We start from the raw sequence: 14704 nt of genomic DNA, 5'->3' as shown, positions 1-14704 counted from the left end.
AAATTTAGCAACCCCCGCCGTACCCTTCTTTCGCTTAAAAAGAAAAAAAAAAAAGAAAAAAATTGAAATAAAATGAAAATAGACTTGCCACTCTGAATGGTTTGTGGGCAAGAGGAGCAGGCGGCTTGTTATAAAACTACCAAATATTTTCATTTTTAAAACTTAGAGAACCTGATATGAATGTAATGTGGGAAAGGATTAAACTTTGAAAGCGATTTTATACATTTCAATTAACAATTTTTAACGTATCGTGAATTTTCTATGTATCTTGTGTTTGAGGATTTGTGAGCCTATTGAAATGTAAGTCTTGTGTATTTGTTTCTAAATAACGCTTTTTTTTGTATTTCAGTATTCTTTAATAAATATACATATATACCGGCAGAATTGGCTATGGATTTTTTTTTTAAAGCAAACTACATAAACAGCTCTTTAAACGTTAAAAAGGCCTGAAAGAGGAAAAATTTGATTAACCAGACATTTATCAGCTCCGAAACCATGTATTTTCTGTTTTTATTACTTTAAATTTCTCTGCTATCTTTCCATACTGAACTTGGGGTCCAAACTTTGAAAGATGGCAGTAAAAAGTGAAAAAATGTTGCCTTTCTCTATATTAATCTGGAATCCGACATGCTGTATTTCCTCAGTATGGACCTAAACGATTAAGACATTTTAAATAACAAGGAATACAAAAATAACAGAGCCAACAGAATACAGATGGAGAAATCTCTTTAAATGTAGAGGCCAAATATTTAAGTTTTCTATCATACATATTGTCAAAACTCCCAGAATGCAACTCGTCCTTGCCTCATATACATTAAAATCATGAAATGCTTTGTAAAAGGAAAAACAGAGGTACAGTTTAGAAATCTCTGGGAGTCTCTGGGTGATAGTTTTCCATTCAAGTCCATAGCTTAGTTTTGTTTTTGTTTTTTCTGAGTGACTATCCTTTCAGAAATCACAAAAGACATGTCATTATTGTTTATAGAAAACTACAAAAGGCTGTGATAGAATATATTTTCACAGAAAGGTGAAGAAAAATATTTTTTCAGGTGAAAAAGAACTAGCTTAACTTCAAATATAATTAACATAATTTCAAAATAATGACAACCAGTGTTTAAATATTTTCCGAAGGCCTTGTTTAATGTTATGGTATGCTAAGAATGGGGTCTGACATCATCCTTTCAATTGTAGTAACATAATCAAAACACAAGAAGATAATGTCAGTATTCTTGTTAGATCTCCCATGATTATAAAAAATACTAGTAGGACCATCAGTATAAAGTACTTAAGAAAACTGGCCACAGTAAAAAGAAAAAGATGTTTCCTAATTTCAGAGTTAAGTAGTAGTTTAGACAGTGTTATTTTTATAATAGCCTTTTAATATTTCATACATTAAAAGATTGTTAACCTTTGATAGGATACAAGTAAGTGATGGCCTAATTATGTCTGTTAGATAGACCATTATTAGAATTCAAGAAAGATTATTTAATAGATGACTATACATATGAAGTCAACTATATTACATTAGCTTTTTTAAAATGCAAAGTCATTTGTATTTCAAATACATTTATGGATAGCAGTAAAGAAATACCAGTATATGACAAATCATTTTACCAGAAATACAGGTAAAAATACAAGATACTTATGATAAAATGAAGAAGTATGAATAGAGATGTGAAATTGTTTAACATTATAAAATATTTAAGTAGTTACAGTAAGACCTTTAGTACACCTAACATCACCGTGAGTTTTAAAGGATCTCCTACATTCTATCTTGTATTAAAATTATTGATCATTGTTTTAGTATTAGGGGAGGGGGCTACAGAATTCTGGACACAGAGTAAGGAAGATGTGCTTGGTTCTTGCCTTTGGGGAACTCCATATAAGAAACTGCGCCTGACAATAAAAACCTTTAGAAGTGCTTTCACTTTCACAAAGAAATACACGAAAGGAAAATTTAGAGAGACTGTAAGCAGCATATTTTAAAAGCGTATGCTGTAAATACAAAATGCCTGTTTTCAAAGAAAAGGAGTTTTTATTACTACTAAAATATACATTTTTTCAGAGATGTGTGTATCAGATGGTTACAAGCTATAAATATCAAGGTTTTGAAATTTTAATAAAGTATCAAAAATGGCATGAATAAGGGGCTTCACTGGTGGTGCAGTGGTTGCAAGTCCATCTGCTGATGCAGGGGACGCGGGTTCCTGCCCCGGTCCAGGAAGATCCCACATGCCGCGGAGCGGCTGGTCACATAGGCCATGCCGGTGAGACTGTGTGTCCGGAGCCCATGCTCCGCAACAGGAGAGGCCACAACAGTGAGTGGCCCGCGTACTGCAAAAAAAAAAAGGCATGAATAAGAGACAATACAAAGTTTTCAATCTTCTTCTAAAGAACAAGGCCATACTTAAATTTGTTACTTAGAAATCTCTTCAGCAAAATATCCAGGTTCACCACTCACAAATTCTATCTTCCACAAAACACTAAAATGCTATTTAGCTAATTTCTTTACCATTTTATAACACGGATCACCTTTCTTCCAGTTTCCAGCATCTAACATCTCACCAGAACAACTTTAATATCCGTATTTCTACCCACAGTGCCTTCAAGGCAATCTAGGCTTTTTCAAACACAGACCTTAAACCCTTTTCAGCTTCTAATCAGTACCCAGTTCAAAAGAAGCTTCTGGGCTTCCCTGGTGGCACAGTGGTTGAGAGTCCGCCTGCCGATGCTGGGAACGCGGGTTTGTGCCCCCGTCTGGAAGGATCCCACGTGCCGCGGAGCAGCTGGGCCCGTGGGCCATGGCCGCTGGACCTGCGAGTCCGGAGCCAGTGCTTCGCAGCAGGAGAGGCCACAATAGTGGGAGGCCCGCATACTGCACAAAAAAAAAAAAAAAAAAGCTTCCACATTTTTAGGGATTTGTTACTGCAGCATCCCACTTCTCAGTACCCATAATCTGTATTAGTCAGTGTTCTCCAGTGTTGACCTATAACAAACTCCCAGTTATTTCTTCAGGAAAAAAGGGGACGGGTTTTGAGATCAGCAGAGAATTGCTATTCACAGTCTGCAACCATCGGTGAGCCACACACAAGTTCCAGCACAATAAGCAAAGGAGAACACTTCTATAGAGGGTTAAAGGAAGTTATGAGGGCTGTGGTAAACAGAGAGCCCATGGGCTTTCATTGGCTGAGTTCTTGCCAGGGAAGAAGACGACTCTTTCTTCTTCCGGCTGGGGTCTACTATTTTTGCAGAGCATGACAGCTTCCCATTCCAGTCTCTAAACTTCATTATATTGAGGTTTCTGTTTATTAAAATTTTTCATTTTCCCCTTTTGATCAAGATTTTTTTCTGAAAGCATCACTGATCAAAAGTCAGCTTTTCTAGTTTCAGCAGTTTTGTCCCTCAGGGTCAGGAAGGACCTTTCCTGGGTGTATTTTCTCACATCAGTCGGAATGTGTACAGATTGGAAACGTACTGAGATCATATTCAAGCAATAGGCAGGGGTGAGAAGCAGAACTCTCAGGGATCTTTTATCTAAAGTTCATATGTTACATAGAGCATAGACACTGCAGACCATCTAAAGCATTATGTCATCATCAGAGGTTTGGTGACAAATTTTCATCAGTCCTGGTCTGGATGGCTTCGGAAAGCTGTCTCATCAGATGTTTTCTACTTCTATCCCAAGAAATCTTTAGTTTAAGGTCACCAGATAATGCACAGGTCCAGTCAGCATTCAGTGCTTTTTATTTTTAGGTGTGCCACGTGAATCCAGGAGTCTTTTCCGGGAGATTGATGCCACACAGTTGTTTAGCTGTACCTGATAAAGGTCTCTCCACTGAGTTGAAAATAATCTTTCTGAAGGTATCTTTTCCAAGACACAAAATCTCTAAGTTGCAAGGTGTGATGCTTAAGGTCTTCATCTTCAGAGAGTGCACTGTGAAAATATTGCTCTATGAAAACATGGTTATTTGTAATAGAAACGATTGGCCTTACAGGATATTGAGTAAGTCTGGTAAGAGGTTTTGAGGGGATCTATGAGAATCTTTTTCTTTTTTTTGTGGTATGCAGGCCTCTCACTGTTGTGGCCTCTCCCGTTGCGGAGCATGGGCTCTGGATGCGCAGGCTCAGTGGCCACGGCTCATGGGCCCAGCCGCTCCACAGCATGTGGGATCCTCCCGGACCAGGCCACGAACCCATGTCCCCTACATCGGCGGGCGGACTCTCAACCACTGTGCCACCAGGGAAGCCCTATGAGAATCTTGATGGGAGGGGTGGCTGTGAATTTTGCCAATACCAGCTGGAGATTTTGCCCATACAAAGGTGGTAGCTGATTCAACAGGGACAAATGATCAGCTTTTCCAGAATGTGCTCCCGTACTGACAGAGATGCAACAAATAAAAGATGTCAAAGGGTCATTTAATTCACCTGGTTGATGACTTTGATGACTACTGTCAATTCTATAATTAGTTTCCATTTTGGGGAGGAACAATTCCAGCATGATGCTTCTGTAAGAAGTCTCTGCCTAATACATGAAAAGCAGTGGAGGGACCAGTGAGAAAAGGGTGTGTGTCTCTCAAAGCGCCTTGGAAGTTTGGTTAACAGAATTAGTATAGAGGATTTGAGGGTATAGGGGAGGCATAGGTACACGAAAAGGAGGAAGATGGCACGGAGGCAGAGCCTGAGGGAGGCAGAGCCTGAGACAAAGAAACCAAGGAAGAGGAGCCTGAGGCTTTGGAAATCATTTTATTTTTATCATTTTCTTGCCTCAGTTAATCTTAAAAATCTCATTTTGCAAAGAGGAAATTTTAGACTTCTGATAACTTCTGGAAGCTTCCGAATACAAACTGAAAGAGGCATTCCATTCAGTTTTGGAAATTTTAGAGCCACTGTAGTCCAATTCAGTTTTAAGAAAAGTAAGTTTGGGTTTGTTCAAAATTACCAGAAAATTAGTTTGGGGTCTGCAACTGTGATCGAGCCATTTGTACATCCCACGTAGCACAGGAAGGAGAATACTTTTATAGAGGAGAAAGAAGTAATGGACTGCTGTAGTAAACAGAGAGTTCAGGGGTTTTCATTGGCTGAGGCCTTGCCAGGAAAGAAGACAAGTCTTTCTTCTTCCTGTTGGGCTTGCTACCCTCACAGAGTGTGCAAGTTCCCTGCTGACCTCCCAACTCCATTTAACTGAGGCTTCTGCTTATTAATTTTTTTAAATATTAAAAAAAAGAAGCAAAGATAAACAGTGAAAGAATGAGAGACATACAGAGACAGAGACAGGAACAGAGAGACAGAGACAGAGAGAGAGAAAGACAGATTTATTTTAAGGAAATGCCTCAGGAGATTATGGAGCTGCAGAAGTCCAAAATCTGCAGTGTAGGCCAGCATGCTGAAGACCAAGGAAAATGTTGATGCTATGGTCTGAAGGCAGCCTTTTCCTCCTCAAGCCTTTAACTGATCGATAGAAGCCCATCAACATTATGGAGGGTAATCTGTTTTCCTAAAAATGTTAACGTCATTTGAAAAAAACACCTTTACAGAAACACGTCAAATAATGCTGGACCAAATATCTGGGTAACCTGTCCTAGCCAACCTAACCCATAAAATTAACTATCACCCTAAGCATGACTTATAAAAATTTATCATTTACCTTGGACAATGAGCAAGTTGCATGTTGTGCTGTAATTTGCTGCATCTATAAAATAATATCAAGTATAAATTTTAACCTGCATATTTAATCCATACATATTCTGCAAATAAAATTAGTTTAAAATTATGACGGTCAATGAGGTGATTTTCAAGCAGTATTTTTCACACTTGTTGAATAAGGTTATTTAATTTCTAAAAATCACCACCAGCTTAATTATACTTTATAGTTATAAGTCACAAGGGATGACAAACTAGCACTACTAAATAGGTAAAAATCAATATATGAAGCCTAGAAAAAATAATCAGCAGCAATAAGCACCCCTCATACATGGTTTGGGGCTTTTATATATCATTTCCCACAAAAAGCAAACAGCTTTCCTTAAAGAAAAGACAATTCCCTGGCTAGGACATCTTATACCATAAATTAAGAAAATAAAGTATTAAAAATTAGTAGTGTTTCTAAACATGTCACAACCCAATAAAAAGAGGCTTCCATTTGCTAAAGATAAGAATATTTGTATCAAAACTATATTAACTGCAAAAGAGTCAAATATATCAATGGTGTCCACATTTATGAATTTATAGTGACATTTCAAAAAAATGATCCCTTTTGATAAAGTAGGCAAGAATATACAATGGAGAAAAGACAGTCTCTTCAATAAGTGGTGCTAGGAAAACTGGACAGCTACATGTAAAACAATGAAATTAGAACATTCCCTAACACCATACACAAAAATAAACTCGAAATGGATTACAGACCTAAATGTAAGACCAGACACTATCAAACTCTTAGAGGAAAACATAGGCAGAACACTCTGACATAAATCACAGCAAGATCTTTTTGACCCACCTTCTAGAGAAATGGAAATAAAAAGAAGAATAAACAAATGGGACCTAATGAAACAAAAGCTTTCTAACAGCAAAGGAAACCATAAACAAGACGAAAAGACAACCCTCAGAATGGGAGAAAATATTTGCAAATGAAGCAACTGACAAAGGATTAATCTCCCAGATTCACAAGCAGCTCACGCAGCTCAATATCAAAAAAACAAACAACCCAATCCAAAAATGGGCAGAACACCTAATTAGACATTTCTCCAAAGAAGATATACAGATTGCCAACAAACGTATGCAAGAATGCTCAACATCATTAATCATCAGAGAAATGCAAATCAAAACTACAATGAGATATCATCTCACACCAGTCCGAATGGCCATCATCAAAAATCTACAAACAATAAATGCTGGATAGGGTGTGGAAAAAAGGGAACCCTCTTGCATTGTCTCTTATAGGAAAAAATAGGAAGAACACCATTTGACATAAATCAAAAGAAGGATCTTTTTGACCCACCTTCTAGAGAAATGGAAATAAAAAGAAGAATAAACAAATGGGACCTAATGAAACAAAAGCTTTCTAACAGCAAAGGAAACCATAAACAAGACGAAAAGACAACCCTCAGAATGGGAGAAAATATTTGCAAATGAAGCAACTGACAAAGGATTAATCTCCCAGATTCACAAGCAGCTCACGCAGCTCAATATCAAAAAAACAAACAACCCAATCCAAAAATGGGCAGAACACCTAATTAGACATTTCTCCAAAGAAGATATACAGATTGCCAACAAACGTATGCAAGAATGCTCAACATCATTAATCATCAGAGAAATGCAAATCAAAACTACAATGAGATATCATCTCACACCAGTCCGAATGGCCATCATCAAAAATCTACAAACAATAAATGCTGGATAGGGTGTGGAAAAAAGGGAACCCTCTTGCATTGTTGGTGGGAATGTAAACTGATACAGCCACTATGGAGAACAGTATGGAGGTTCCTTTTCAAAAAGCTAAAAACAGAACTACCATACAACCCAGCAATCCCACTACTGGGCATATACCCTGAGAAAACCATAATTCAAAAAGAGCCATGTACCACAATATTCACTGCAGTTCTATTTACAACAGGACATGGAAACAACCTATGTGTCCATCAACAGATGAATGGATAAAGATGTGGCACATATATACAATGGAATATTACTCAGCCATAAAAAGAAACAAAGTTGAGTTATTTGTAGTGAGGTGGATGGACCTAGAGACTGTCATACAGAGTGAAGTAAGTCAGAAAGAGAAAAACAAATACTGTATGCTAACACTTATATGTGGAATCTAAAAAAAAACAAAAATGTTCATGAAGAACCTAGGGGCAGGATGGGAATAAAGACTCAGACCTACTAGAGAATGGACTTGAGGACACGGGGAGGGGAAAGGGTAAGCTGGGACAAAGTGAGAGAGTGGCATGGACATATATACACTACCAAATGTAAAACTAATAGCTAGTGGGAAGCAGCCGCATAGCAATGGGAGATCAGCTTGGTGCTCTGTGACCACCTAGAGGGGTGGCATAGGGAGGGTGGGAGGGAGATGCAAGAGGGAAGAGATATGGGAACATATGTATAACTGATTCACTTTGTTATAAAGCAGAAACTAACACACCATGGTAAAGCAATTATACTCCAATAAAGATGTTAAAAAACAAAGAAAGATTGCATTTGGAAAATGCTATAGAACGTGTTATTTGAAAAATGCATGATTATAAGCCATTCCTACAATGAAAGAGGAAATTCTGTCTTTACAGAGGTATTCCAACTAATACATTAAGAAGGACTGAAGTAGATATTTCACCTTAATCTAACCAATGATCATCAATGGCTGCTTAAAAAAAGAGGGACAATTAAATATTTGCTTCATGATGACTATACACAATACCACCTATGTAGTAATTTGTCTTTCATCACCTCACCCTAAAATCAAACCTCAATATGATCAACCCTGTAGATTTAACTATTTACCAATAAATACAAGGGTTCAAAGAGGCCAAAACCATGGGGGTATGATGATTCATAGGGATTAATTCACGAAATCCAGATGGTAGGAAGTTTTACAAGACAAATGATCTGCTTTATTTATCAATTTTTTTCTTACCTTCGTATTTGAAAGAATTCTTGCAGAGACGCAAATATTACCAATACTGGTTGCTGCCTTCTTCACTCTTCTGTGGACACACATCATAACATATATTTTCAAAACCACCACCATTGGGCTTCCCTGGTGGCTCAGTGGTTGAAAGTCCACCTGCCGATGCAGGGGACACAGGTACGTGCCCCGGTCCGAGAAGATCCCACATGCCACAGAGCGGCTGGGCCTGTGAGCCGTGACAGCTGAGCCTGCGCGTCCGGAGCCTGTGCTCCGCAACGGGAGAGGTCACAACAGTGAGAGGCCCGCGTACCGTAAAAAAAAAAAAAAAACAACCAGCATAACTAAATAAGCAAAAGCAGACCACTTATATTTAAGAGAACAGCAATAGTTCTCAAACTGTCAAGGGAAACATGCTGGTAAAGATGCATATTCCAGAGCCCTAACTTCTACGGACAAGAATCAAGTTTAACAAGCACAGATAATACAGACAAATGGCCCAAACACCAAAGACACTGAAAAATATTAGTACATATTTTAAGACCCTCTTTGACCACATTTATAAGACCTTCTCTTGGAGTACAAAGAGGTATAATTGCTGGATTTGGCACATTTGTACTATACTAATAACAACACTAATATTCATTCTCTTTTGTAGAATATGATGGTTCCTAATTCTTTACTTGTTGACCAGTTCTTTTAGTTCTTTTTTGGAGCGATGAGGGTTCACATTTTTACAAGGGGACGCAGAAGGGGGACTCTCCTCTGTCAATAAAGATTCTCACAGTTTCTTCAACAATGCTAAGCTTGAGCCCTGGAGGTCGAGTAGCTGGGCACACTAGGCATGTTCTAATCATCTTACAGGGGCAGTGGGCAGTTGTAGGGTGTGGCCAGGTTGGACAGGACGGTATATTTGGTGTAGAAGATTAAGGGGTTGAGCAGAGTTATAGTCATGGCTATACTGGTCTCATTGGTGGCCTCTTTGGCCAATAGCCAATTTTTTTTTTTTTTTTGGCTGCGCTGCACGGCTTGTGGGATCTTAGTTCCCTGACCAGGGACCAAACCCATGTCCCCTGTAGTGGAAGCATGGAGTCCTAACCACCAGGGAAGTCCCAAATTCTTTTTCTTAATTTGATTTTTTAAATTGAAGTACAGTTTATTTACAATGTTTCAGGTGTCCAGCAAAGTGATCCAGTTATACATAAATATACATATGTATATACTTAGATACATACATATACATATGTACACATACACATTATACATTCTTTTTCAGATTCTCTTCCATTACAGGTTATTACAAAGTAGAGTTCCCTGTGCTATACAGTAAGTCCTTGTTGTTTATCTGTTTTATATTTAGTAGTGTGTATGTATCAATCCCAAATTCCTAATTTATACCCCCCCCCCCACTCCTCAGCCAATCCTTTTGTGAAAGCCTGGAATCCTAAACACTATTGGCCGATTCTTGATGTGCTCATATTTTTAAAAATTTTTAAATGTCAATCTGATAAGCATGAAATACTAACGTTGTTTTAATCTGGTAATCTTTTTATTTCATTAGCTACTTAGTTTCACTCTTCTGGACATTACTTTAGCATAAACTTTATACTTTTTTCTCTCATGTTGCTCTTTTCTTTATTATTTGTAGTAATATTTTATACATTATGAATGTTAAACCCTTGTTGCTATGTATGTTACAAATATCTTCTTCCTTTTATGGAAACCAAGTCCCTCCGTTTTTTTCAGGACTTTCCAGTTTTAACACTAAAAGTTCTGTTCCCTGTCAATTCCCGTAATCCCAAAGCAAACCATGACAGTAGATCCCACAGCCACTTGTCTTCTACTTGGTCTAACAGAGTTTTTCAAATTAAAATCAGAATCACCTGTCCATATTCAATTTCCAGATAGTCTAATTTCATCTGGGTGGAACTTCAGACTATGTTCATTTTTCAAAAGCTCCTCAGATTGTATTAATGAGTAGCAAAGTAAAGAACCACAGATCTAGGGTGTTGCATTCTTTATGTGTACCAGAATGCATCAAAGCACATTGCAAGTAGCAGATGATTTTACAAAGTTCTTGCTTTATTTCATACTTTTGAAGGTATCTAACAGGTTAAAATATATACAGGAATACATATCTCATTATTTTGCTCTTTGCACACATTGAGATTTCTATGAATTGAAGGTGTGTGGCACCTCTGTACTGGCAAAGTCTATATTGGTGCCAATTTTGCAACAGCATTTACTTACTTCATGTCTCTGTCACATTTTGGTAATTCTTGAATATTTCAAACTTTGTGATCACTGATCTTCGATATTATCCACTGCAAAAAAAGATTATAATTCACTGAAGGCTCAGGCGATGGCTAGCATTTTTTTGCTATAAATTATTTTTAAATTAAGGTATGTATATTGGGGTTCTTTAGATATAATGTTATTGCACACTTGACAACAGTATAGTGTAAACATAACTTATTTATATGCACTGGGACACTAAAAAAATTTGTGATTTGCTTTATTGCAGTTGCCAGGAATTAAACCCATGGTATCTCTCAGATATGCCTATATAAAATTTCTCTTACTATACATAGAGGTCAAACTTTTGAAAGTCAACTGGCTTATGGTAGATTGTGCAATCTTTAACTATCAAATCACTTTCAACTTACACTGTTTCCTTTTTTTTAAGTCATGTTTAAGAAATCCAAAGTTTTCCCAGGACCCTAAATAGTAACTCCTTTATCTTCTAGTAAATTTTATTGTCACTTAATTCTTTAATCCATTTGTGTATATGAAGACTTTATTTTCATTTCTTTCTATATGGAAAGCCACTTGCTTCAGCATCATTTGTTGAATACTATACCCTTTCACTATGTGTGGTGCCAACTCTATCACAGTAATATGTATTTATAGTTGCATGAAAATGTCGCTATGCTTCTCCTCTGGTATACTGATATATTCATTTGTCCCTACATAAAAGCCATACTTTAAAATGTGCTCCGCAACGGGAGAGGCCACAACAGTGAGAGGCCTGCGTACCACAAAAAAAAATAAAAATAAACAAAATACATAAAAATTACTGTAGCTTTCTTATAAGTTTTTATTTTGTTAGGTTAATCGCTTCCCAATCTCTCCACCCCCCAGTTTTAATCTCTGCTTTCAAAATCGTTCTCCTTAGTCCTAGAAATGGAAACATAAATCTAAAATTTTAAATTTCAAACATCACAAGATATGCTAATGGAATTTAAACTGCAGTAATACAATTATAGACTTAATTGAGCCTTTCCACAAGTGAACTTGATCTATCATTCCAAAATGCCTTTCTTACATATATTTTAAAGATACTTTCTAATTTCTTTTCATAAAAATCACCAAGATCTTTATTTAGGCTTACTGCTCAGTTATCTTATTATGTTACTGTTAGGAATGAGGTTGGTTTCTAAAATGTATTTTAAAAGAAGTATTACTTTATATGAAAGAAATGAAATTAGAATTGTATAGAATGAGCAAACTCCTAACGTTTTACCATTGTGAACGTTTCACAATGTATCTGGTAGCTAACGTTTCATGTTTTTGGCAGCTAAACATCACGACAAAGAAATTTCTCTGTATTCCTATCTTGCTAAGAATTTTTTATTAGGAATGAATGTTGAATTATCATACTTTCTCTCCTTTACTCTGTTCATATAGATCTGCTATAAGTTTTTACTAAAGTTAAGCTATTCCTTTCGCTATGGTGAATTCTACTCAGTCATAACTCTTTGATTGCTCCAATGAAGTCACCTACTATTTTCACGTTTGTGTTTTTAAGTAATGGTTAGTTAATTTTCTTTTCATGTATAAGATCTCATTTTGATAACAAGGTTATCTCAAAGGTTAACTTCTTACATGAGTTGGGTATAATTCCCTTTTAAATTACTATCTGAATATTTAGGACAAGATACTGTTTTCTTATAAGCTGGGCAAAGTTCTGCTATAAAGCCTACTTTGTGTGCATGTATTTGTGGTAGAGGATTCATCAATTTTTATTTCATTTTCATTTCTTGATTCCATTATGAACTCCATATACTTTATTTTTTTTAATAAATTTATTTTTGGCTACATTAGGTCTTCATTGCTGCATGCAGGCTTTCTTTAGTTGTGGGGAGCAGGGGCTACTCTCTGTTGCAGTGCGCGGGCTTCTCATTGCGGTGGCTTCTCTTATTGTGGAGCACAGAGGCATGGGTTCAGTAGTTGTGGCTCATGGGCTCAGTAGTTGTGGCACACGGGCCCAGTTGCTCTGTGGCACGTGGGATATTCCTGGACCAGGGCTCAAACCCATGTCCTCTGCATTGGCAGGTGGATTCATAACCACTGTGCCACCAGGGAAGCCCTATACATTTTATTTTTAAATGGCCTATTTGTGAATTTTAAAATGTATATTTATAAAGTGATTCAAAATATACATAAGTTTTTCAATCTTTATCAAATATATCATGTTCTCTTTTATGACTATTATTCTTTATGAATTCTATATTTACCAGTCAGTGATGCAAGCAGTCAATTTTTTACATTCTTTTAAAATATTAATGTTTAGTATCCTTGATTATTTTTCTTGGCTGTCTTTTATAAATTTGTTTTATATTTTCTTTTCACTCTTTTCTATGCATTTATCTTTTGTCGTTTATAGAAGACTGCTAATTGTCCAACATCTTTTCTCTCCACAATTTCATCTATAATTTTAACAGAATTGTAGTTGGACACATGGCATTGCAAGTAAAAGTCACATTTCCCAGTCCCCTAAGATACTATCTGTTTCATCATCATAAAACAAAGTTCTAATAGAATGCAGGACGAGCTATTATGTGTCTTTTCAGGGTCTTGCCTTTCAAATAATTGCATGCACAGACCCTTGGGCTCTTTCACACTTTTCGATGGCTGATGTGTGATAGCTTTTTTTACAGCTCTCCTGGAGATGTAAATTAAAAAGCTGATATTAAGTTTAGCATGGCTGCTTATCAACCTTTAACTATTCCCCAATCATGAATCGATTTATGAGGGAAAAATAGAGTTCTTCATTTCTACATATCTAAACTGTGTATTTATTAACATATTTGGCAGTGTTTCTAATAGAGGTACATCACTTGCATACTAAATTATTAGTTCTTTATCCAAGCACTTCAGCTTTAAAACAGAAACTTTGATAAATCTCAGCTTTAAAACAGAAATTTTGATAAATCCCACTTTTTTTTTTTAACTGTTGGTTCTAACTAGTTCATTATTTTCATTTTTGTTTCTTCTCTAACTAGTTAAGTATTTTGGTGTATTCTTAAATTTTGATACCAGGGTCAGGACATTGCTATGTTTTTACCAATTATTCATACCAAATGATACCACTTGAAGCCAGAGAATGTACTCTTTATCAGTGCTGCTCAAGTTTTCTGCAGTAAAGAATTACCTTTAATTTTTAAATTACCTTCCTACTGTAGGCTGATGCTTTTGTAAAATATCATAAAAATAAATTAAAAGTGAAGGGAATTAGATTCAGACAGGAAAAATACTTCGTCAATGGCTATAAAAGTTTCTAAGCTCTTAGTCTCAATTTTTGTACTATCTTGTCATAGATGGGTCAGAAAAACTGTTCATAGATTACATCCCTCCAAAAATCATAGTTCCAGTAGCATCGGTCTATATAATATATAAACCATATAATACAGACTTACGTTGTATGATTAAAAGTTAACAGTTCTTGCCATAAGAGCTCTTGAAAAGGTATGACATCTTTTGAAAAAACAATGACTCTTGTCTAATTTATTTCTTTTAATTTTCGTAAAAGAATTTGTATTTATAAAAGTACACTTTCAGGGCTTCCCTGGTGGCGCAGTGGTTGAGAGTCTGCCTGCTGATGCAGGGGACACGGGTTCGTGCCCCGGTCTGGGAAGATCCCACATGCCGCGGAGCAGCTGGGCCCGTGAGCCGATGGCCGCTGAGCCTGCGTGTCCGGAGCCTGTGCTCCGCGGCGGGAGGGGCCGCAACAGAGAGAGGCCCGTGTACCGCAAAAAAAAAAAAAAAAAAAGAACACTTTCAGAAAGAAACAGAAAAGGGACA

The 14704-nt window shown here is 36.7% G+C and overlaps 1 protein-coding gene across 1 annotated transcript in view; it reads right to left on the bottom strand.

Moving 5' to 3' along the window:
• Nucleotides 1–10782: 10782 nt before the first annotated feature.
• The window catches only part of LOC112407142 (eukaryotic translation initiation factor 2 subunit 3-like), a 34941-nt gene continuing 31019 nt past the window's right edge, over nucleotides 10783–14704 (bottom strand). Inside the window, exon 12 of the mRNA XM_024756311.1 lies at nucleotides 10783–10944. Within this exon, the coding sequence (XP_024612079.1) occupies nucleotides 10938–10944 (7 nt within the window). The 3' untranslated portion in view covers nucleotides 10783–10937. The remainder of the gene's footprint in view (nucleotides 10945–14704) is intronic.

The sequence above is a fragment of the Neophocaena asiaeorientalis genome, unplaced genomic scaffold, assembly GCF_003031525.2.
Source record: "Neophocaena asiaeorientalis asiaeorientalis breed wild unplaced genomic scaffold, Neophocaena_asiaeorientalis_V1.1 scaffold262, whole genome shotgun sequence".
NCBI lineage: Eukaryota > Metazoa > Chordata > Mammalia > Artiodactyla > Phocoenidae > Neophocaena > Neophocaena asiaeorientalis.
This window is presented reverse-complemented; position numbering and strand designations above follow the sequence as displayed.